Source organism: Ambystoma mexicanum, chromosome 9, assembly GCF_040938575.1.
Source record: "Ambystoma mexicanum isolate Mex_15411 chromosome 9, UKY_AmexF1_1, whole genome shotgun sequence".
Classification (NCBI taxonomy): Eukaryota; Metazoa; Chordata; class Amphibia; order Caudata; family Ambystomatidae; genus Ambystoma; species Ambystoma mexicanum.
In genome coordinates, this window is record NC_090931.1 from 359,113,573 (window position 1) to 359,138,243 (window position 24,671).

Consider the following 24,671-nt stretch of genomic DNA (forward strand, 5'->3'; position numbering starts at 1 on the left):
GGTTAGCTATCGGAGGGTGTATTCTCTTTACCCCCTCCATGAAGGCTTTGATAACTGGTATCTTCCACCACGACACTAAATTGGGAAGTGGTGTATGCAGAAAGTGCCGCTAGGTGGACTTTAATGGAATTGAACACTATACCTGAATCCAGTAAATGGGTCAAGTACAGAACAATGTTCGTGGGAGAGCAATCCACCGGGTTGATGCTCTTGCCTCTACACCAGATGACAAATCTTTTCCACTTGCTAGAATAGCAGTGGCGAGTATTAGGTTTTCTGGCTTCCCTGAGGATGTCCATACATCTCTGTGGGAGTTGTAGATGTCCAAATTCAATGATTTTAGGAGCCAGGCTGCTAAGTTCATGGTCTGAGGGCATGGATGCAGTGTCCTGCCCTTGTCCTGTGACAGCATGTTGTACGGGCAGGGAAGTCTCTCTGGGGGAGATAGGGACATCTCCATCAATTGAGCGAACCATGGCTGCCGGGCCCACATTGGGGTCACTAGTATCATGGTAACCTGTTCCTGGTGCATCTTGTGCACTATCTTGTTGGGAAGGAGAGTCGGGGGGAAAGGCGTAAACAAATTTCCCTGACCATGGAATCGATAGACCGTTCCCCTTGGACTGGTTTTCTGGGGGTACCTGGAGGTGTAATCTTGGCATTGAGAGTTTTCCAGAGTTGCGAACAGGTCTATTTCTGGGAAACCTCACTGTGTGAAGACGAAGACGATGTCTTCTTGTAACCGCCATTCGTACTCTACGGGCAGGGGGAAGTCTCTGCTGAGTTTGTCTGCTAGCAGATTGAGTTCCCCTGGTACATGTTGTGATAGTAGGAACATGTTGCGTTTGAGAGCCCACTTCCAGATGCTCTGGGACAGCCCTGGAGAGTGAGTGCCCCCTTGCTTGTTGAGGTAGTACATGGCTGTGGTGCTGTCTGTGAGGACCATCACTGTCTTTCCTTGTAGGTGTTCCTGAAAGGCTTTCAGTGCTTTGAACACCGCTAGTAGTTCCAGCAGGTTTATATGCTTGGATGCTAAGCTCGGAGTCCACTCTCCGTGAGCAGTCTGATGGGATAGGTGAGCCCCCCCCCATCCTGTAAGGGATGCGTCTGTGGTTAGAGTGGCTTCCACTGCGGGTGTGGCAAAAGTTTTCCCTAATAACAGGTTTTCTTTTGTCCACCACCGTAGCGAGAGAACCAAGGCCTGCGAGACCACCACTAGATCGTCCCATTGTCCGCTGGCCTGACACCACTGGCTGTTGAGCCATTCTTGCATTGGGCGCAGGCGCGTGAGGTACCAAATAAATACATGACACCATCATCCCTAGCAAGCGCATTGCTTTGCGTACCGTCACCTCTCGACCTGCCACATAATGGGGGATCTGAAACAGCATGTTTTGGACCCTCTCGTTGGAGGGGAAGACAAGGCCGTCCTTTGTTCGAATTAGAGCCCCTAGGAATTGTTTGATTTGGCTGGGGTCTAAGCTGGACTTCTTTTCGTTGATGGAGAAGCCCAGTTGGAACAAAAGGTCTACGGTCTTTTGGGTATTGGAGAAGCATGTTTCGTAAGAATCCCCCGTTATGAGCCAGTCGTCGAGGTAAGGGTATACCGGGATGATAACCTGCGCAGGTGGGCCGCTGCCAGTACTTTCGTGAATACCCTTGGTGCAGATGCTATCCCGAAGGGTACTACTCTGAAATGGTAGTGTTTGTTCTCTATCTTGAACCTGCGGTATTTTCTGTGCCCTGGCAACATTAAAATATAAAAGTATGGATCTTTCATGTCTAGTGTTGTCATGTAATCCCCTTGTGATAACAGTGGGATTGCTTCCTGCAAGGTCACCATACAAAACTTTTGGGGTTTGACAAACTTGTTCGCTGGGCGCAGATCTAATACAGGGCGCATGGTTAAGTCCTTTTTGGGTACAAGGAAGTACACTGAATAAATACCTTCCGTTACCTGAGATAGGGGAACACCCTCTATAGCTTCTTTTTTCAGTAGCTCTTCTACTTCTTGAAGAAGAATGGTGAGGTGTTCCGGTGTCATGCGTCGGTTCTGTGGGGGTCTGTACTTCGGGGAACCGTTGAATTCGATGCAGTATCCGTGGGCTATGGTGGATAATACCCAGCGGTCTGACGATATTCCCTCCCATGCTGAAAGGAACGATGTTAGCCGGCCCCCGACCGGTGATGCATGGGAGGGGACCCGAATCTTCGGGTCATTTGTTGTTATTGGGCGTGGAACCTTTGGGGCTGGAGCCGCGACCTCTGCCACGGCGTTGGCCTCTTTGACTGAACTGGGTGTTACCCTGGTTAGAGGGCCAGTTGGTAGCAGAGTAAAATTGCTGTTGGTTTTGCTGCTGGCGTTGGCCACGAAAGGAGCGTCTATTGCCATAGCCGCGTCTGTTAGGGAGCCTAGAAATTTGGTCAAGAGTCTTGATGGTATCAAACTCTTTCTTCGCATGTTCTAGGGCCTCATCAACTGCTTTCCCAAACAGATGTGTTTGTTCTATGGGCTTATTTATCAGGGAAGCCTGTGTTTCCGGCTTAAATCCCGAATTGCGCAGCCAGACATGGCGTTTGAGAAGTATTCCCTGAACCAGGGAACGGCCAGCCGTCTCTGCGGCATCTAAGGAGTTCTTTACGATGCCCTGGTTTACAAGAGTTCCCTCAGATTGTAGCTAACAGGCGTGAACGCAGGGGTTCTGGTGCGTCCTCTGCTTCGCTGCGCAGCTTGCTCCACTGTGCATCTGCGTAGCTAGCTAGTAGGGAATTGTTATTTGCAATCCTAGTTGAAAAGGCGGGGGACGTCGTGATTCTCTTCCCCAGAGCATAGAGCTTTTTGCCCCCTTTGTCAGGTGGTGCCTCACTAGTGGATAGTGGTACCCCTGCTCTTTTTCTTGTATTAGTAACCACGAGGGAGTCCGGAATAGAATGGCCTCTGATGTACAAAGGGTCAGAGGACGAAGGGCTGAAGAGCTTTTCTATCCGCGGGTTGACCCCTCTGACTAAGGCCGGATTGGAAAGGGAAGGAGTTATTCTTCTCTTTATTGAAGCCAGGAGCGGAATAGACTGACTAACAGGGGCTTTTTCTTTAAGAACTTTCTCTACAAAGTCTATGTCAGGAAGAGTCTCCCCTGTGTCTATCTCAAAATGCGCTGCTGCTTGCGCAATAGTGCATTAAGTGAAGGTTGGTCATCTATGGGAGAGGTGTTTCCAATAGGTGAATCCTTGGGAGGAGAAGGGTGAAAGGCATCAGGGTCTGAGTGCACTGATGGCGATTGCCAAGGCTGCACTGATGGGGATTGCCAGGGCTGCGAGGTAGCTGTATCTTCTTCGAAAGCTCCTGCACTAGTGTAAGGATCTTCTTCAAACCCCTCTTCCTCATGTTCTTCCTCTCCACCCAAACATTCCTCATCTTCCTGGAGGTATTGCTCCTCTTCAGTGAGGTCATATACATCTGTAGAAGGGGGAAACAGCCTAGGAATCTTGACCCTAGGGTCATCCTGGGGCCATTCTCTTGGTCTTTTGGGTGTGGGTGGGTTTTGGTTTCCCAAAAACCTTTCCATTTTCTCCATACAAGAATGGAGTCTTTCAAGGGTCTCATGGGGGACCCCTGAATAGTCTAGAGGGGGGAAATCAGTGTTTTCACCTTCAAACCGCTTAGAACGCTCCCACATTGTCGAAGAAAGGTTTCCGTCGCCCTCTGAAAAGCCCTCCGGTAGTTCAGAAGTGCGTCCCCTTCGGCGCTGATGGATCCTTCGTCTTCGACGAAGAGCCCTGGGTTGTGTGCTTAGGCCTATGGGGTCTGTGTGCGTCCTTGTCGCAGGGGTGTTCATCCCCATAAGCAGGGCGTGAGCCGAGCCCGCCGGGGACGGACGTCGAGGAGCGCTCCTTCTGGGGGTTAATGACTTCCGTAACGGCCGTCGAGTTATCACCCTCCTCGTCACTTACTGCAACAGCGGCGGCGGGTGAGGAAACTGACTTCGACATAGCGTAGTCCACCCACCTCTTAACTTTGCGTTCTTTAAGAGTTCTTGGTTTCAAGAGCTTACAGGTCACGCAGCTGTCTTCCTTATGATCGAGGGGCAAGCAACGATTACAGAGCTTGTGTTTGGCCTTCCAAGTGTATCTGCACCTGCAGCGTGGGCAAAACTTAAAAGGTGTCCTCTCCATAGCTGAGGAAATAATAACTGGTGATAACCCCAAGGGAAAGGTAGGGGAGAAAGAAAGACATTCTCAAAGAGAAGATAAAAGTTCGACCCCCACTCTCCCGACTGTATGTTGGCCGGCGAGGCCAGGCCACGTGTTCGGCAGCGCCGAAGGATCTCCTCCGTCTCTTCCCCTCCGTCGAAAACTTGCTCGGCGGAGAAAACAGCTTCACAGCCAACGTCGAGGGGAGGGATCTTTAACAATATAAACCGTATAATTAAGGACCGAGGTCCGTAGTAAGTATTAGCAATGTCTCTCTAGGAGCTCCGCGTAAGGCGACCAGAAGCTGGGCGGGAAAAAACAATCTAAGGGACCTCGACGCGTGAGGGATTATGGGTACAACGCACGTCACTACAGGGATAGTGTTACAGACACGCCTTGTCGACGTCCCCTTTTCGACTACGAAAAACAAAATGCAATACTCCGCAGTGACCACTGGATGTCGGACCTATGCACAGCATGTGATTCTAAGCAGATTAACAAACATCAGAAATATATTTTATGGAAAATATTTCTGAAGCGATTCATGGAAGCAGCGCCCTAGCAGAGACTGAATGGCTGCAGTTTCACAATATCTTTTGAGTCTCAGGAAAGAGATAGGTCCCGAAAAGGGGATAACGAGACAAGGCCCAGCATTATATGGATTCAGAAGGAAAGGGCAGCGTGTGGTAGGACACGCAAATTGTATCCATTTAGCCCACCAGGTAGGGTCCTTTTATAGAGGTGTGCAATATGAACCCAGGTCTGCTCAACTTGACTCTGTAAATATGAGTAAGAAGGGGGGCAAGGAGGGAGGGGGTAAAAAAAAAAAAAAAAAAAAGGGATTTGTCAGTTTAATTGAGAAGGGGCATGCACACCGTACTGTTCCATCTTGTTTTATGGCTCTTATGCTAGTAAAATAAATTTACAAAAAAAAAGTAGCAATTATTTCTATGCACCTTATATTGGTACGGTCTACATCTATGCAAAACCAGTAGGCTCCAGCCAACATAGGGTACATACCTTGTGAGGGTCCAGTAGGAAGTCACTGAACTTGCTGGGTAGAGCAAACTTCTTCACTAGCTCATCCTCTACTACCCAAGGGGCATTTTCACCTGTGCCAATACGGAGAGCAAAATGGCGGATGAAATACCGTATAATTTCCTTGTTGGGTGGGCGCTCTGAGCGGTACAAGCTGTCAACAGGCACGCTGCTGATTATCTGGAATCGAAAGCAATTTAAAATTAATTGCAATACAGAATCAGACTAGGAGTGAAAAAGGTACAGATTAATATATCATTTATAAGGTCATGTCACTATTAGCAATCAGTGTAATGTGGCAACCACTTTAATCATCAGAAAGACTATTTCGGTGAGTAATGCATCAGTTTAGATTCACATGCTGTGCACACAGTCCGACATCTACTAACAGTCGCAGAATGTTGCATCTTTTTTCGACTTGAAAAGTGGCATCGACAACGTGACAGTCCTTTAAAGTAAGTGAAGTAGTTTAAAAAAAAAAAAGACTAACACAAACTAAAACTATTTAGAAAGACTACTCTGACTTCACAGAGCAGTCTTCCTAAATTGAACAAGTGCACGCAGGGGCTTGCAGGCATCCAAGGACACGGAAGCGCCATCGAGGGAGAACGGGTAAGTGAATGTGTGCGTGGTGTGTATTTCGGTTGGGTCGGGGGGGGCATGAAACCCCCCCCCCCCCCCGATTCAGAGTTAATCCCACCAGAGGGTGGGGGTATAGGGTGGTGGTAGGCGTTTTTTGTAGTCCGCCTAAAATCATCTGAAATAAATCAGTCTTTGTTAGGTGAACTACAAAAATCTCACAGGACCAAGGTGACATGTAGCGTACCCAAAATTCCTCACGCGCCGAGGTACCGCTGGTTGTTTTTCTTCTGCCAAGAGGGAGCCCTGCAGAATGCATGGGTGAGTACAGAAGAGAAGGTGTAAGAGGTCTATATGCCTTCTACTGCCAAGAGGGTGGGCGCATGTGGATCTAAGCAGATAAATCAGAACGAACAAGTTACTTACCTGTAATTGTTGTTCTCCAGCATGGATTCACATGCTCATGAATATTCCCCGTCAGGCTGGGAATCCTTGGTAAAGAAAAAAAAAAAAGAAATCAGTATCAGTTTCGTTTCTGATCAGTCTTGCTTAGTAGTAACCAATCACTGATCTCTGGGTCATACTGCCCCCAGCCAGTGACTGCCCTCTCCCTAAGCCCCACCTCTGGCAGCCATCCTCAGATTTGGTAGCACGCAAAGTGGCAGTATGACCAAGTGAAGAGCCGCAGAGGGTAGGCGGGAGGGTTCGCATGTGAATCCATGCTGGAGAACAACAGTTACAGGTAAGCAACTTGTTCCTTCTCCAGCATGGGGTCTGGCATGGATTCACATGCTCATGAATAAAAGAATACATAGCAGTACACACATGCACAACCATGGGAGGTGGCAAAGGCTCAACATTAAGCATTACATCCAAACCTCAACATTAAGCAATTCTTACCTCCTCACCAGGCTCACCTTAGGCGAACAGGTTGCGCAGCACTGCTTGGCCGACCCTGGACTCCTCCCTGGAATACCGATCGACGCAGTAGAATTTCGTGAAGGTGTGCGTCGACCTCCACGTAGCAGCCCTGCATATGTCCAACAAGAGCACACCAGATAGGAACGCCGTGGTAGCTGCGATCGCTCTGGTGGAATGGGCTCTCGGACGGCCAGGCAGCGGTCGGTTTGCCAACCGATGACAGTACATGATACAGCCGGAGAGCCATCTGGAAATGGAAGCCTTCGAGAGAGCCTTCCCCTGATTGACAGGTGCAAAGTTCACAAAAAGTTGTGACGTCTTCCGAAAACTCTTCGTGCAGTCCACGTAGAACTTCAGCGCTCTCGCCACATCCAGCGAGTGCAAAGTCCTTTCAGCCGGCGACGAAGGCGACGGGAAGAAAACAGGTAACACCAAGGGTTCGTTGAGGTGGAAGTCCGACAGCACCTTGGGCATGAAGGAGGGGTGCGTCCTGAGCACTACCCTCGTGTCGTGAAAAGTCAAGTACGGGGGCTTGCAGGAAAGGGCCTGGATCTCCCCCACCCGTCGTGCGGAGGTGATGGCCACAAGAAACGCTCTTTTCCACGACAAGAACTTCAACAGAGCTGAGTGCAGAGGCTCGAACGGAGGTCCCATGAGCTTGGTCAGCACCACGTTGAGCTCCCACGCCGAGGCCTTCACCGGCGGGAACGATCTGAACAGTCCCTTCATGAATTCTTTCACCAGACGATGAGACCACAAAGACGTCCGTCCCGTGGTTCTGGTGTATCAGGAGATTGCAGCAAGATGAATCTTGATGGAAGCGTGCGCCAGCCCAGCATTGGCCAGCGTCAACAGGTACGGCAGTACGAGGAGCCGTAATCCGTAGAGGGTTAATCTTCTGTGCGTGGCACCAGACAGAGAACCTCTTCCATTTGTGTCCATAGCATTTAAGAGTCGAGGACGCCCTGGCCTTTGCAAGAACCTCTGCAGTCGGCCGGTATGTCGTAACCTCCAAACTCTAACGCTGCAGGAACCGGCCTGCAAGTTCAGCGACTTCGGGTCGTGGTGGAGGATGGAGCCTCCTTCCCTGGAGAGCAGATCCGCGTCCACTGGCAGCTTGATTGGCGGGGACGCTGACAAGTCCAGAAGGTCCGGGAACCATATCTGCCTCGGCCACGCAGGTGCGACGAGGATCATCCTGCACCGTGAACTCTTGAGCTGGTTGATGAGCCGGATCAGCAGCGGCAATGGAGGGAAAGCATATAGGAACAGGCCCTCCCAGGGGAACGAGAAAGCATCGCCCATGCTCCTCGGCTGGGGAAACCTGCTGGCGAACCTCCGGCACTTGGAGTTTGTCGCCGTTGGGAACAGATCGATCTGGGGTGTGCCCCACCGTCGGGAGAGGCAGTCCACTAGATACTGTCGTAGTTGACACTCTTGGCACGAGCGCAGCTCCCTGCTGAGCGAGTCGGCGATGGTGTTTTTTATCTCTGCCAGATGAAACGGCACAAGAAACATCCCTTGGGCGACGGACCAATGACACAGATCCTGAGCCTCCTTGGACAGGGCTGGGGATCTGGTACCGCCCTGCTTCCTGATGTAGAACATGGTGGTGGTGTGGTCGGTGAAGATCCTCACCACCTTGCCCTTGAGGGACGGAAGAAAGGACCTGAGGGCCCAAAACACAGCACGGAGTTCCAGGACGTTGATATGGAGGGTCTTCTCCGTCGGCAGCCAAAGGCCCCTCGCGTGCAGATTTTCGGTGTGCGCTCCCCACCCTTCCAGGGAGGCATCCGTGGTCACTGTCTTCTGGTGGTCTGGAAGTCCATGCCCGCCGTCAGATGCGCGGGTGCCCCACCACCGGATCGCTCGTCGGAAGCTCTCGTCGAGTGCGATCCTGTCCTCGAAGCTGCCCGTTTGGATCCAGCGAGCGTCCAGGAACTCCTGTAACGGGCGCATCTGAAGCCTGCACATGCGAATGAGATAAATGCAAGAAGACATCATTCCGAGGAGGGACTTGATGGACCTCACACCCTGCCCGCTTCCGCAACCAGCATCCGCTGCACCTTGCCTAAGATGGCCCTCGTCCTTTCCTCCGACGGAGAGGCCAGAAGCGCCACTGTGTCGAGCTTCGCTCCCAGAAACAGTGCGTCTTGAGCGGGCACCAGGTGGGACTTGGCGTAGTTTATGGAGAATCCCAGGTCCGTGAGTAGTTGGACGGTCCTCGCCATGTGCTCCGCGGCGAGCTCCTTTGTCTTTGCTCGGATGAGCCAGTCGTCCAGGTAGGGGTAGACGTGGATCCCTTCCAAGCGCAGCCACCGGTGCGAGGCACTTGGTGAACACCCTGGGTGCCGACCTCAATCCGAAGGGAAGGGCTCTGAACTGGTAGTGACGCCCTTGGACCACGAATCTGAGAAACTTTCGGTGTCCCTTTAGGATGGGGATATGGAAGTAGGCATCCTCCAAATCCAATGACTACAGGAAATCGCCCTCCTCCAGTTGACCCAGGACGCGCTGGAGGGTGACCATCCGGAACTTCTGCGCCTTGATGAATTTGTTCAGTCGTCGTAGGTCCAGGATGGGACGCCATCCTCCCGTCTTCTTCACAAGGAAGTATCTGGAGTAAACTCCGGAGCCCCGAAGCCTCTTTGGGACGAGCTCGATGGCGCCTTTCTTGAGCATCGCCTTTACCTCCAAGAAGTTGAGGGACGTGATGTTCCTTCCTGGCCACGGGGAGGGGACGCGGTGGGCACTTCTTTAGAAACTCGAGCGCGTGACCCTGGGCCAGGGCGTCCAGCACCCAACGGTCGGTGGAGATGGACTCCCACACGCTGACGAAGTTCGCCAGCCGGCCTCCCACCGGGGTGCTTCGGTGGGGGCCCGACCACACGGCCGGTTCAGTCCTGCTTCGACGAGGCTTTGCCGCCTTGTCCTCCTTGGCGACGACGGCAGGGTCCGCCCGACTTGCCTCGTCCCCTGTAGGCTTCCTGTGACGACGAACGGGCCGCTTGACGATAGGTGGAAAATCTGCCGCCGGAACCTTTGGAGGCACCCTGCTTGCCTCCGCCGCTCCGAAAGGGCGGACGTCGTTGCTGGAGAACACCAAGAGCCCGGGCCGTCTCCGTGTCCGTCTTGATGGCTTGTAGGGAATCGTCCACTGTTTTCCCAAACAGGTTGCTCCCGTCGAACGGCATGTCCAAGACACTGGTCTGCACGTCCTGACGGAAGTCAGTTGCCTTGAGCCATCCACGCCGTCTAAGGCACACGCCGTTGCCCAACTGGCGAAATCCAGTGTCAGCGATGTCCGTCGCTATCGTAATGGCGTGGTCCGACGCCACCTCTCCTTCCTGCAAGATCTCTAGGGCCTCCGTCCTCGTCTGGTAGGAAATCCAGCAGGGGGGTGATTTTGTACCACAACTCCCTGTCGTAGCGGGCTACGATAGCCAAGGCATTAGCAGCCTTAATCGTCGTCGCTGCGTCCCATCGTGTCCAACTTCTTTCCCTCGCCGTCCGGCGGGGAGGTTGGCGTAGAGGCCGAGGCCCCCCCACCACCCGCTTTCTTCCTGGCCGCCGCGGAGACGACCGAGTCCGGGGTCGGCTGTGCCCAAAGGCACAAGGGGGCCGCGTCCGGGACCCGGTACTTCTTCTCGTACCGATCCCTTCTCGCAGGCGTGGGTGGGTTCTTGAGGGCGAGACGCTCATCCCAGATATCGTCCAGTAGAGGTACAGCGAGGACCGTCTTCCTCTTGGTCTCGCGCCGTTGATAAAGGAAACCTTCCTTCTTCTCTTCCGGGCAGAGCTGGAAAAGCTCGGATGCCCTGGCGATCATGGCATGAAAAGGAACCAATCTCGTCGGGCTGGGAAGCCCGGGGAGGAGGTGACGACGGGAGATCCCCGTCGTAAACCTAGTCGTCTGTGCCCGTCGCGGCCGTGTCAGTCCCTGTATCATCCCCACGGGTCGTGGACGGGGAGGAGGGCTGAGCAGGGCACGATGGTTGAAAAGGAGGTGGAGGATGAACCCTTCTCTTAGGAGGAGGGCTCCCAGAAGGGCCTGGCTCCGGTTCCCCCATCGGGAGAGGTTCCTCCATTGGTGGTAACGGCAATCTCGTCCTCATCTCCGAGCATAAGGACTGCATAGCCAACAAAATGGCCGCCGAGTTGTCTTGCGGCAATGGTTGAGGGGAGTCCGACAGGCAGTCAGGAGCCCCGTCGGCAACCTCGACATTCTCGTAGTCTCCTACGTCGGGGTCCCTCCCGAGGGGCTGGTCTTCCACGCCAACGCCGTGGCTTAATACTTCGATCAGCTCCTCCTCAGAGGTTGAGGCCGAATCCACGACGACCTCCTGCCCCCCCTTTTTCTTCTCCGGAGGTTTCACGGGGGTCCTGTCGATGGGCATGAAAGCACTCCCTCCGTGGCGGCAGGGAGACCCTGGGCCCTGAGGTCGCCACCACTGGTGTAGCCTCCACAGGCTAAGCCAGGGCCGCCGCGACTGTCTCGATAGAGGCCTTGGCTGGATGGATTAAGGCTTTCACCACCTTAGGTGCGCTCACCGCCTTCTCCTTGGGGAGGGGGGGGGGTCTCTCCAGGAGCTTCGCCGGGTGCTCGGCCTTCCTCTTACCCGAGCCAGAGCGTTGGCTCGTGTTTGACGGCGCTGGGGAGGATGCGCCCTGCCAGGCGCCCGTAGAGCCCGACCGTTCGGCGCTCCTGGTGCCAGCGGACTTGCGGTGCTTGGCCTTCTGTTGGACCCCCGTCACCGGGGCGCCCTCAAAGGTCTTAGAAGACCGCTCGCACTTCTTCTCGCCCGACGGGCTCTTCCCTTCTAGCCAGTTGGCGAGACGCAGATGGCGGTCCTTCATGGTCCGCTCCGACATATTGCCGCAAAACGCACAGTCCTTCTCCACGTGCGTCTTGTCCTCATGCAGGCAGTAGAGGCAAAGGGAGTGTTCGTCCTCCTTAAAGACATTCTGAAGCTGGCATCCAGGGCAGACCCTGAACAGCTTTCCGGGCGTCGAGCATCCCTTCTCCTGGGCCATGATCGAGATGGGCCTGAGAAACTTCTGGAGTCCTCCAAAAGCGTGGCTCAACGAAATCTTCACCCTTGAGGGGCGTAGAAGAATCCGACACGGGTCCCCGTTGATCGGATAAAGAAACGGTGGAGCTTGAGGCTCTTTTGACCGAAAAAGAAAATTTTCCTAAGAAAAAACGCGAAAAAAGCACTAAAGCTCGAGAGCAATAGCTCGAGGATCCCAACACTTGAACGTGCGGTAAAAATCTGAAGATGGCTGCCAGAGGCGGGGCTTAGGGAGATGGCAGTCATTGGCTGTGGTCAGTATGACGCAGATATCAGTGATTGGTTACTACTACGAAAGACAGATCAGAAACGAAACGGATACTGATTTTTCTTTACCGAGGATTCCCAGCCTGACGACAGGGAATATTCATGAGCAAATGAATCCATGCCAGACCCCATGCTGGAGAAGGTTGAAATAATTTTTTTGACTCTCAGGTTCACTGCCCGTGTTTGAGCAGGTGAGACCAATGAGGGAGCTACCCGTCTCTTAACAGAGTTAAGGAGGAGGGGGGGGGGGGGTGATTGACTCGCCGGAGGTTTTTCCCTTAATATCCTCCACGAGAAGTGCCACCAGGGGGCGCACAGGCAATGGCTGCCTGAATCCCAAGCTCCCGCCGAAGCCAGGTCGAGACAGGGATGGAGACCCCCCTCCCCCCTGCCCCCTGCCACCTGAGACCTGCCCAAGCAGGTCAAAGGCACCAGGGCGGACGATGACACCCCCCCCCCGGGCTTCCCCCGCCAAAAAAAGCAACGTCCGGTGACCCCTGGGAGACAGAACGGGGTCTGTGGCCTCGGGGGAGAAAAAGCAACAGGAGGCTGGATCGGCCGCGGGACCAGAGCAGCAGCAGCGGCCCGTCGGAATTGATGTCCTCGCTTCCCACTCCCCTCCTGACCGGCACCCCGCACTCGCGGGAGGGGAGTGGGGACATCGGGCCCCCACAAGACAGGTTTGCAGCTCCGGAGCGAGGCAGATTACATGCCCCACCCCTCCGTGCGGGTGAAAGCCACTTCGGCAGTCCGGGCCCACACAAGGTGAGAGCACGCAGCCCCAGTACGGACCCCAGCACCACAGGACCCCCCCTGTATCCGCCGGACCTCCGAGGACAACAGAACTATGGGCCTGGGTGCAGAGGCCCCCGGCTCGGCCCGCTTCAGGGAGGAGCTCCTCCCTCTCTCCCAGTCACTCGGTCTCAGCTCCTGGGCTCCCGCAACAGAGGACGCACAGACCGCTGAGAGGCGACCGTGAACAGACCAGTCCCCACCAAATCTTCAAGCGGGACAGGAATACAGCCCGCCTCCCCCGAGGAACATAAACCCGGAACCTGGACTTTGGGAGGGTGGTGGCCCCTTGAGGCCCTCACAAGGCGTGTGCCCACCCCCCCCCCATAAACCGCTAAAGAGGGGATAAGTCACATCAGGTGGGGGTCAGGGGACATCGCGGCCAACCACCCCCCCAGGCCCCCTGCGCCCCCCCCCCCAGGGCCGCCCAAGCAGACCCCACCGACCAAACCCCCCCCCCCCCCTCCGGAGTGCATAGAGTATGCAGACAGCCCCGGGAAGACAGAATTGGGTGCGAGGCCCGCACCCAGCATCGGCGGGGCATGTGCCCGCCCAGAAGCGACCCCCGGCAGCGGCGAAGGAACACTAAGACAAGAGGGGGGGTGGGCCTCGGCCTGCCCCCCCTCTCCCCTGACCACCCCCCCCATTAAGAAAGCACTGGCCGGCCCGGGAGGGGAACCATCGACCCTCCCGGGACTGCAGAAGACCCAACGGCAGGTCCCGGGGGGCAACCAGATGCAGTGGCAGGAGAGCCTACAGAAATACCGCTACCAAGAGGCAGGAAGCAACAACAACGGTCCCCCCCACGATAGAGAAATGGCCCAGCCGGAGGCCTCGGCACCCTCAGCGGTGGCAATGGAGAGGGGCTTCGCCTCAATCCTGCAAGAAATCAGGGACAGGCGTTCCGACATGGTCCATTTTTTCGAATTCCTGGGCTAACGGGTGGACAAGGTCGAAGATAGACTTCTACAGGTGGAAACCAACCAATCGACAACAACCCAAGAGGTACAGACAAGTATGAGGCTAGCAGCCCTGGAGAAGAGGGACGAGGAAAGGGCAAGGCAGATGGACGATTTCGAAAACAGGGAACGGAGGAACAACCTCAGATTTTTCGGGGTCCCCGAGGTGGAGGGAGTGACAGAGATGTCACCCGTACGGTGAGATATATCACCCTCCTCTTCGCAGAAGCTATAACAGAACTCACTTTCGACTGGGTGCACAGAGGGGGGGAGGGGGTGGGGGTTTGAAGGGCAGGGGGCCCCAGATAGATTCTGGTCCGGTTCCACTACTACACGGAAAAGACAAAGGTACTGGAGGAAGCCAGGAAAGCACGGGAGATCACATAATGCCCAGGTCTCAATCTTCCAGGATCTCTCCGCATATACACTGGCCAAACGCAGAATGTGCCGCCCCCTAACGCAGCTGCTAAAGGAGAAGGGTGTACGCTACAGATGGGGCTACCCCTTCTCCCTGGCCTTTGAATACTTGGGCCAATGGACGACGATCACGGAGGACGACATTAAGGGAGCCATCCAGGACTACATGACGGAACCGACTCCCCGGGGAGAGGGGGGGGGGGACCTACTGGGCCGGTGGTGGGCAAAGGGAGCGGCCCAGGCACTTCGGGCGACAGGAGAAGGAAAACTGGCACAAGGAAATTTAGAAAAATTAACACCTTCACCGAAGGAGAGCGGACCTGGGGGACCCAACCAGCTAAGGAGCGAGAGTTGATATTTCAGAGGTTCTGCCACAAGTAGTGTCCCCTTGAACAGCAAGTATAAGGGGGTCTACAGAGGGGATGGAGCGACGGGGGGGCTCGAAACGATGAGAAATTTATTGATCGCCTGGCAGAGGAGGGCAGGCTGGTGGTCTGGCCAAAGGCCAGCGATGGCGGAACTAATTGGCTGGACACTGGGGGGGTTTGGGGGGACATGCGAATGTTGGGGTTGTTTAGGGGATGGGGGGGGGAAGGGATGTGGGGCGAGAGGGAGCTAAATCCAAGACTAAGGGAGCGAGCAGGAAAAAACATTGTGACCATGCTGACCGGGAAAGAAGGAAACCTAGATTATGGCTGATAGTCTGCCGGCCCTGGGAGTGGGTTCCCTGAACGTGCGGGGCCTGAAGACCCCTACTAAGAGGTCCCTTGTCTGTAGGGAATTTAGAAGGGCGAGACTTGACCTACTTTTCCCCCAGGAGACACTGGGCGTGGGGGAAGGAACCCAAAATGTCGGGGGGTGGGAGGAATTGGAGAGGTTCTTTGCGCATCCCACGAGACCAAGAAAGAGGGGTAGCAATTCTATTAGCGAAGAACGTAGGCTTTGACAAAGGCCACACTGAAGGACCCGAGGGACGCTACTTGTTGGTACGGGAGCCCCACTTACTCTTGCCGTTTTATATGACCCAAACGAAGACCAAACCCAATTCTGGGAGGATGTGAGGGACAGGCTAAAGCTATCTGTGCAAGGCACGGTGATACTGGGGGGGGGGGGGGGGGGGGGGGGGGGGGGGGAGCTTTAACATGGTTCTGAACCCATCCGCCGACAGAAAATGCATAGGTCTCCAAATCTCCAGGGCTGCAGATGAAATCATGGCAGGAACCTTCCGGAGGGTCAACTCGGAACTGGGCCTGGTGGACACAATTGCGACCCCTAGAACAGGTGCTCCCCCTTCACATACTACTCCGCAATCCACACCTCATTCTCCAGAATAGACTACATTCTGGCAGATGAGCTTCTGCGCCCCTACGTCTCTGGCCACACGGTCAACCCCGATCCCCTGGTCAGACCACGACATGGTCCGAATCACCATAGCGAGGGGCTGGCAAAGCGACCACAGAGGGCGCTGAAAATGTAATGACTCCTTGCTGAAAAACGAGGTCCACGCACAGGAGGTGTTAGACGCCATAACCAAATTCTTTGAATTTAATGACAACGGGTAGGTAGGCACACATACATTGTGGGATGTCTTTAAGGCAACCCTGTGGGGAATCCTCATCAAAATAGGAGCCCGGAACAAAAGAGAAAGGGAAGCCAAGGAGAAGTCTCAGAAAAATTAGCCCAACTCCAACCGGGTCCCCCCCACCCCCAGATCAAACCCTCGATCCCAAGCGGGTAGCCTCCCTGGAAGACTATAGGCTCCAGTTAAAAGACCTCCTCCACAAAACAGAGAAGTCTCCAGCTGGTTAAACAAAATTATGAAAAAGGGGACAGGGCGGATAGGATTCTAGCCTGGAAACTGAGGGAGGTCCAAAGAAGCAGAATGGTGAAAGCAGTGAAAAATGTGTGGAAAGCGGTGAAAAATGAGTGGGTTGATAGGTCACGATACCCCCACATAGGAGAGGCCTTCCGCTGATACCAGGAAAAATTATATTCTTCAGAATACGCCGGGGATGAAGCCGAGATTGAAGGCTTTCTGAACTCCATACAAATCCCGGCCCTGACGAAAGAGATGGCAGAAGTTAGAGGGTCCGGTGTCTGAGGATGAGGTAGAACCCGTGATCAGGTGGAGCCTCGCTCCTCGCTTCCCCCCCCCCCTGGCCCTGGTGGCCACGTGTGGGCGGTTCTCAGGGTTAAAGATCAACACAACAAAGTTAGTGTTGCTCCCCATGAGCATTCGGGACCCGGGATTGGATCCCCTGGATAGGTACAATGGTCCTCACCAGGGACCTAACAAAACTAGCCCCTACCAATTATGACCCCGTAATGGCAGGGATTACCTCAGATCTGAGGAGATGGGGCACGATGATAATGACCTGGTATGGCCGCATGACGGCAGTGAAGATGAATATACTGCCGCGCCTGCTGTACCTCTTCACGGCGCTCCCAACCAGTGTCCCCGACCAGACCTTCAGGGTCCTACAGAATGCAGTGCGTGAGTTTATATGGCAGGGTAAAACCCCAAGAACCGGGAGGGCTGTCCTAACCTTACCGAGGGAGGAGGGGGATTTCGGTTGCCGGATTTCCAACTCCATTTCCGTGCTGCCCAGCTGCGCGTCCTCCTGGAACACATGAAAGAGGGGATGGGGACCTACTGATCATACTTAGAGGACATGGATGCCCACCCTCTTAAAGTTCAGGACCTCCTGTGGGCCCCACGCAAGTTCATCCCAAACAGGTTAAAAACCCACCCAACATTGGGTGTTCTCTGGGCAATTTGGAAAGAGGGCCCCCAGACTGCATACCTCACGTCATGGCCGTCCCCAATCCCTCTGGGGTCACCCCCTCAAATGGGTAATAAGGGGTTCCGGAATGCCCAGGCTTGGTCGGACTTGGGAATGGAGTGGGCAGGGCAGTTCAGAGAAGGGGAATTCCTAGCATATGAGGAGGAGAGAAGCTCGCGGGCAGGGGTCTCTATCCATATTTGAATACCTTTGCCCGAAGGGCATCCTCTGCGACTAGTTATGGGGTCAAAACTTGAAGAGACAGCTGACCCCCCCCCTTCGAGAAACTACTCGACACAGCAACCTCGAGGAAGGGGGCAGTGTCCAAGATGTACAAAATCCTAAATACTAACTTAGTGGAAAGGAGGGGTTTCCGCTCATTTTGGAACGATCTAGCAGGGGAGGTCATCTTGGAGGACGCCTGGTTACGGATATTTAAAATAGCATTCTACGGGAACGTATTCACCTCGGACATGGAACACAATTTTAAGATCCTGCAGGGGTGGCAGAGGGACCCAGTCAAACTGTCAAAGATGTTCTCAGGGTGTCTCCCGAATGTCCAAGGGGATGCGGCAGGTGGGAATGAGGGGCCACATGTGGTGGCACTGCCCAAAAGTCAGATTATTGGGGGAAAGTAAGGGGCAGGATTGCTGAGGTCTGAGGATCTACTCCCCCAGAACCCATTGACGATGTTGCTGGGACACCCCCCGGAGGAAACAGAAATACACAGGTACCCAAGAATGTGGGAAACTATGTTGAGGGCGGGCAGGGTGGCCCTGGCGCAGAAGTGGAAGAGCCCGGAGACCCCCTCAAAAGAGGATTGGCTGAAAAAAGTAAAAACATGTTCCTAATGGACAAACTGACGCAATGATGAACAACAACTCTGGCTCGTTCCAAGCAAATTGGTATGGGTACAGCAGTCCTGGTGATGGGACGTTCATTGAAGCCGGGGCTCGCTCAGGGAGGGGAGGGAGGGGATGGGGATGGGGACGAGCTGAATGCAATCCAGGCGCCCACGGCCCGGGGGACAGTGGACGCTACATAGCCATTGAAGTCAGCAATTACATCATTTCCTAAGCTCCGAACACAAAGAGGTTCCATGGATACTCCCAAGTTCAAAGTTCATGTTGGGTCATGTTATTCAGGGGAAGGGACTGTTTTGGGAGGAGGGGGGGGGGGGGGTAAGGGTTTCAGAGCCACTTGATTGAATAACCCTAGGATCTACATTGTGCCCGGTTATTCTAAGGAAATGCTAATAAAACCAAAGGTAAAAAACAAAATAAATACCCTCCACGAAATCCTGCTCATGTAACGCCTCGAGTGGCAATTTTGAAGTATTCAGCTGCTTTCTTCAACATGGAGTTGAATGCCATTTGGTCATCCACAGGGGAGGCCTGGCGAGCCGGGGTGGACGGAGGAGAGTCTAAAGAACACAGTCCTGATCTTGCTGCGTCCATGAGTCTTGACCTTGACCTTCCTGCTGGGTTTCCTCCCAGTTGTCCATAGTATACTGTTGATTTTCCTCATAGTTTTGCAGAAAAGAAGCTTCTTCATTATAGAGGTCTCCGTATGTGTCCATCTGAACCACGTCTTCCTGTTTGAAAACAGGAGTTTGATCTTCCTGAATTTGGAGGTTAGGGTTTACCCGAGCCCTTTTCGGGGGAGGATGAACAGAAGAACTGATTATCTGCTCCAGCCGATCCACACAACCCTCAAATTGTTCTGTAGTCCATTTAGAGGACCCAAACTGGCCTACGTGAGGAGAAACCACGCTCTCCGCACTGCGGCATCGAAAGGAACCTCTCAGGGTGTCGGAAAGAGGCTCTCGACCATCCTCGTAAGCCACATCGGAATCCCAATCCGGCGAAAAATGTTCTGCGGCTTGGACCATAACCTTAGGTGGAACCAGAGTAAGACCCACCGCCAGCGTAATTTTTAAAATGCTACTTTCGATAGTCGCCGAATCGTCGTGAGACAAAGGCTCCGATGATTTATCGGCAGTTGTAATACCGTCCGCGGCACTAGAGGGCCTAGCAGTCCGTTTTCCGGGTAGAGGCCTAGCCTTAGTTTTCGGGCCTACTCAGGCCTTGGTAAGTAGAAGCGTCGGGCTCCCGCACTTCGACGCGTGTAGGTTTCAGAGTAGCGCCCTTAGTTTTAGATTGCCCAGGCGCAAAACGCTGCTGCGGATGCGGGGAAGGCTTTGGATCTGAACGATCCGAGGAAACCGGCGAAGTTTTCGGCGGCCCTGCTGGTGCCTTCACCTTTTTCCGCGAAGGTGTCGAAATTGGCATAGGGGTTGTGTGCTTAGTGCGATGCGCTTGTACGCCCTCGTCGCCAGGTGTACAAGCCTGTAGCAAGACCAGAGTCGAGCCTTAAAGGGTCAGGGACGGGCGTGGCAGACTTAGAAGCGCCCGCCTCAAGGTCTATAACATCCGAAATGAACGTTTGGTCTTCCGAAGTACCCCCATCACTTTCAGCTGGCGTGGCGGTGGGGGAAGAGGGCTCCACGCGTGACATACCATACGTGGCCCACCACTTTACACGGCGCTCCTAAGGGTCTTAGGCCGAAGGAGTTTGCACGCCTCACACCGCTTCTCATCATGCTCTAGGGGGAGACAGGCGTTACGTCCTGTGTTCGTCCTTCCAAGGATATCTGACCCTACACTTACGGCAGAATCTAAAAGGAGTCCTTTCCATAGCCAAAGGGATGATGACCAGACCAACAGGGAAAAGAGGGGAAAGGAGGAAAGGCATACTAAACAATATGGCCACCCAACCCTACACTCCCTACAGTATAGGTCGGCCAGAGGGCCCAACCACGTGGAAAGTCCGGCCGCCGGATCTTAGGCGCCGAAATCCACAGCCGTAGACTATTTCCCCCTCCCCCAGCCCCCCGTAGTCTTCGTCAAAGATGTTCTTGATGGGCAAAGTGACTGAACGGGGAATAAACTGACAATTCGATAAAGATAAACAATGTCTCTAGTAAGCGCTCCGCTATAGGGCTACCAGTTATCTGGGCGGAAAAAAACAATTTGAGGTACCTCCGCGCGTGAGGGATTTTGGGTACTACACGTCACGATAGTCTTACAGACACGCCTATGCCGACGTCCCCCTTCAGTCCTCCAACTCTGCGGTTCCCACTGGATGTCGGACCATATGCACAGCATGTGATTCTAAGCAGATTAACAAGCATCACAAACTTCAATACTGTTTCAGAATACTTTCACGAGGAGTAAAAGGCAAAGATTATTAGAACATGAATGGTTACAATTATTCTTAGGCAGTGCAATGTTCACCAGAAGAGTCAATTCAATTGGCTAGGCCAAAGTCAATGGGCTAAAGTCTTGGCTAGGACAAAACGGTTCTGGTAAGTAAACAGTAAAGTCTCTGCAAAAGTTCTCAGAAGTAGTTTGTAAAAAGAATCATATTGGGTCACAAGCTGATTAAGCCTGCGAGTTGCAAAAGCTTCCAGCACTTTCACAGCGAGAGGCAAGTACTCAGTCTTATTTCCACAGTACCTTTCAAATGAAGAAATGATGCAGCCGATGACTTCTGTTCCTGGCAGTTCCTGCAGATCTCGCCGTTTCTGTGCCTCAGTCGTGGGGACAAGAGGACGAAGTCGGGGGACTCCTGCACTGGGACTGGTCAAAACGCTGGCACTTGGCATATCTTCAATTCCGGTGGTTGTGAGTAAAGCACCAAAAACTGGTGTCCCTCTCCCCGGTAGGATTCCTGCAGCACTCAGGAAAATGCAACCAGCTCCGAGATTGGTATCCAGGTGGCTTCCTGTCGAGTTGATTGGTCCCACCAACTCAAAGGAAGAAGTCGTCCTTGTAGGGCATTCTTGGTCGAGGTAAACTTGGCAATTCAGACCTGCAGCAGGGCTTCACCAGACAAACCAACAGTCCAGGAGTTGCAGCAGCCGTCCTCTTCAAGCTCGTCTTTGGTTCTTTCGTTCCAGTGGTCGACTCTGCCTTCCAAGCCAAGAGACTCACCTTTTATTCAGTTCTCTCCCATTCATTCCAGCCTGTCACTCACCCAGCAGGATGGCTGTCCTTGCTTGCCCTTTTTATTGTGGGAATGTTTAACTGGTTGGCGTGATGAACTTTTAGGGCTGGTAGAGGTGGCCCAGATTATTTTCTCAAACAGGTAAGTAGGGGCTGTAATCCAGTCTTTTACAGGGAGCCAATGGGGCGCATGCTTAGCCTGTGAGAGGTGGTTTCTTTTGGGGATATTTAATGCAGCTCTGAGAGCATTATTTTTATAGACATTTTGCCAAGATGCCAGCTAGGAGGGCATTGCAACAGTCTAATCTGGCCCGAATGGTGGCTCTAGCAAATGAAAGGCAATTCTTGCTTGACAGGTAAGGTTTAACTGCATTTATTAGTTTGGTAGTGAAAGACGCGGAGGAGGCAAGAAAGCTCACCTGTCATGACATCGAGAGCGTAGAATCCAGGTATACCCCTGGAGTCTTTACTGAAGGTGAGAGATGCTTGTGTCATCAATGGTGAAGTCACTGTATTGTTTACTGAGTTTGCTAAGCCGACAATGAGCATCTCAATTTTATCCCCATTGAAACAGAGCCCATTTGCTGCTATCCAAGCTTGAATGGTGCATAAATCGAGAGACTTGGCATCTTGGTCATAGGAGCCAATGAAAAGTATGAGAACCTGAAAGTCGTCAGCATAGTTTGTGTATGCTATGCCAAGGGTGTCCAGTTGATCAAAAAGAGGCTTAGTAAATAGATTGTAAAGTGTGGGCGCTGTGAAAGAGCCCCGAGGGACACCGCAAAGGATGGTGGTTGGTACTGCACACGCCTGGTTGGAGAAGACTTTCATGAGTGATGAGTGATGCTGGCCGGAGAGCCACCTGGAGATGGAAGCCTTGGAAAAAGCTGTCCCATGGTTCACAGGACCGAAGTTCACAAAGAGTTCAGATGTCTTCCAGAAACTGAGCGGGCCACAAAACGTCAGCGCTCAAGCCACATCCAACGAGTACAAAGTCCTTTCAGCCGGCGATGATGGGGTCGAAAAAAAACAGGCAAAACTAACGTTTCGTGGAGATGGAATTCCGACGGAACCTTGGGCATGTCAGAGGGGTGCGTTTGCAGCACCATCCTCGTCTTGTGCAAAGTCAAATAAGGCCGCTTCCAGGATAGGGCCCGGATCTCATCCACCCTCCTGGCAGAGGTGACGGCCATGAGAAACATTGTCTTCCAAGAAAGGAACTTGATGCATAGGCTCAAAGGCTCCCCTCCCCACATGAGCCCAGTCAACACCACGCTGGGTTCACATGCCGGGGCAGGCACCTTCACCGGCTGGGATGATAGCCGCCAGATGCACTTTGATGGCAGCGTGCTCCAGCCCAGACTTGGCCAACGACAACAAGTACAAAAGGACGGAGGGGGTGGGGGGGAATGGGGTGTGGCTAGAAGAGCCATGGGGTAGGTCGCAGGATCCTTGAGCTCCTGTGATCAGACGTCGATCCTGGCCAGAAACTGGCATGAAACTGATACAATATTACGTTTCCCTGGAGCTGCGGGTGTGGGAAGGTGTACGGCGTGGATGGAGCAGCGTATGAATAAACACGGGCTCTCAGGCGAAAGTAAATAGAGTTCGGAATTAGACGACACGTGCGCACACTGAAAATGGCGCTGCTGCAGCGATGGAGGCAACAATAGACAGCGATCGGGCCTAGCGGAAGAGACAACAGCACGGTATTCCACACGCCTGAGCGCGTATGACTGGGGCCATCCACATCGAGGCAGCTTGCAACAGTAACAGTGAGCCGCTGCGAAAGAAAAGACATTGAAGGTAGCAGAGGAGCGTGCGAGTGAGCGCTCAAGCATTAACACGAGCAGGGGCTTGCAAGGCAGAAAATATACTCGCTGCAGCCACAAAGGAACAGACAGGCTGCCACGGCATCGTGTGGGGGATAGAAGACAGCCGATTGAAGACACGCATCGGATGCAAGATGACGCCTGTGACATGCTGAGAACAAAGGATCCAGCGCTATATTGTGTCGCGCTGCAGAGTGGAACCTGGCAGGCACAAGAGCAGAGTCAGTAGTATACGGACCACAGTAAACTACTGCACTGACCAGAGCAGATTCATTGCACCGGCATGTGTGCATCTAAAGCATTGAACAACGCTGCATGAGGAGAGGGGGGCGGGGGCGCACACAGCAGGGCTTGCATACAACGATCTGCTTAAATAAGCAAAGGCATAGCATGCAAGGTTGATCCCAGCTGAAGATGACACGAGAGTGACTGCTGCGGGCATAGGAAGTGGAGGAAGGAGCGCAGAGTGCACAAAAGCCGAGTGATTGTGACCGAATGGTCTCTAAGGTGCAGAAAGATATTTTGGGACGTGGGAGGATACAACCCACTCGAAAAAAATGGCTCAATGAACAAACTTTGCAGCGGTTCCTCTAAGATAATAGCCCCAGGCTTGGAGTGATACACTGGTGCCGCAGCAAGACAGAGGAACAGGACTGACACACTAGAGACCAAGCAGCCGAGGGCTGTACAGGTTGTCTTGCCGTAATAAAGGCCCCGTGAGCGGACCCCCTTTTGCTGCAGATCTCCTGACAGATGCAGACTGCGGGTCTGAAGTAGCACTGCCACTGAGAATCAGAGTTACGAGGAACACTGTGCGAAATGAACAAACGAGGAGAGCTGCTGACCAGCTACTTACAAACAAATGCAGCATAGTGAGCTCTGGAGGAGGTTGGGACCTGCACAAAAGGACTCCAAGGTGTAATGTTATCAGGAAGAAGGAATAGGTAGACTGAGCACGGGCCTTGGTAGCACGCCAATAAAAACACTGCTTAAAAAGGAGAGACGTGGGATGACACAGCCCACTCCAAGATCGACCATGCGGGCTCCCTGACGGGGTAGCCCACTGAGGTCACCCAAACACTGACCTGAAGTGGGAAACTAGTGACACTGGAGAGCTGATAGAAGATGTAGTGAGACTGCAGGATGTCAGTGAAAGGGCTGAAGGCCAGGGGCAAGCAGCCCACCATGGACACTTTTGCAAAGGCGCAGCAGGCCCCTTCAACACCAGCACAAAAGACGGGGGAGGCATCGGGGGATGACCCCCCCAGAAGGAGAAAACCAACAAGTCCTAGCGGCCATATGGGACTTGAGTGCTAAGTGGGGCACGGCGATGGCGGAACTACAGACAGGCCTAGAAAATAAACTAGACGCCGTGGGAATTGAGGTTACCTTGCTGCGGCAGGACGTCAGAACGTTAGCAGAAAGAACTAGCGGACTGGAAAGCGCAGTAAAGACAAACACTGATGTAAGCACGAACAATGCGAAGGAGGTCCATGTGCTCAAACGGCAGGTTGCCAACCTTGAAAACAGAGTGGAGGAAGCAGAAGGACGGGCAAGACGGAACATCCGGGTGGTCGGCCTGCCAGAAGGAGAAGGCGGCCAGGACCACACAGATTACGTGGAGAACATGATCCTGCAAGAAGTGGGAGTGGACAAACTTCTCGCCGGGGTTCATGGTAGAGCAGGCACATCGAGCCCTTATGAGAAAACCAGGGCCTGGAGCTCCACCGCGGCTGATAATTGCGAAAATCTTGAATTACAAAGATAGGGAAAAGATTTGGGAGTATTTTCGTAAGGGCGGAACGATAGAAAG

At 53.6% G+C, this 24,671-nt stretch overlaps 1 protein-coding gene across 1 annotated transcript in view; it reads right to left on the reverse strand.

Moving 5' to 3' along the window:
- BAZ1B (bromodomain adjacent to zinc finger domain 1B) overlaps window positions 1-24,671 on the reverse strand; it is a 769,492-nt gene that overhangs the window by 584,695 nt on the left and 160,126 nt on the right. The window contains exon 6 of the mRNA XM_069614785.1: window positions 5,212-5,409. Coding sequence (XP_069470886.1) covers window positions 5,212-5,409 — 198 coding nt within the window. The remainder of the gene's footprint in view (window positions 1-5,211; window positions 5,410-24,671) is intronic.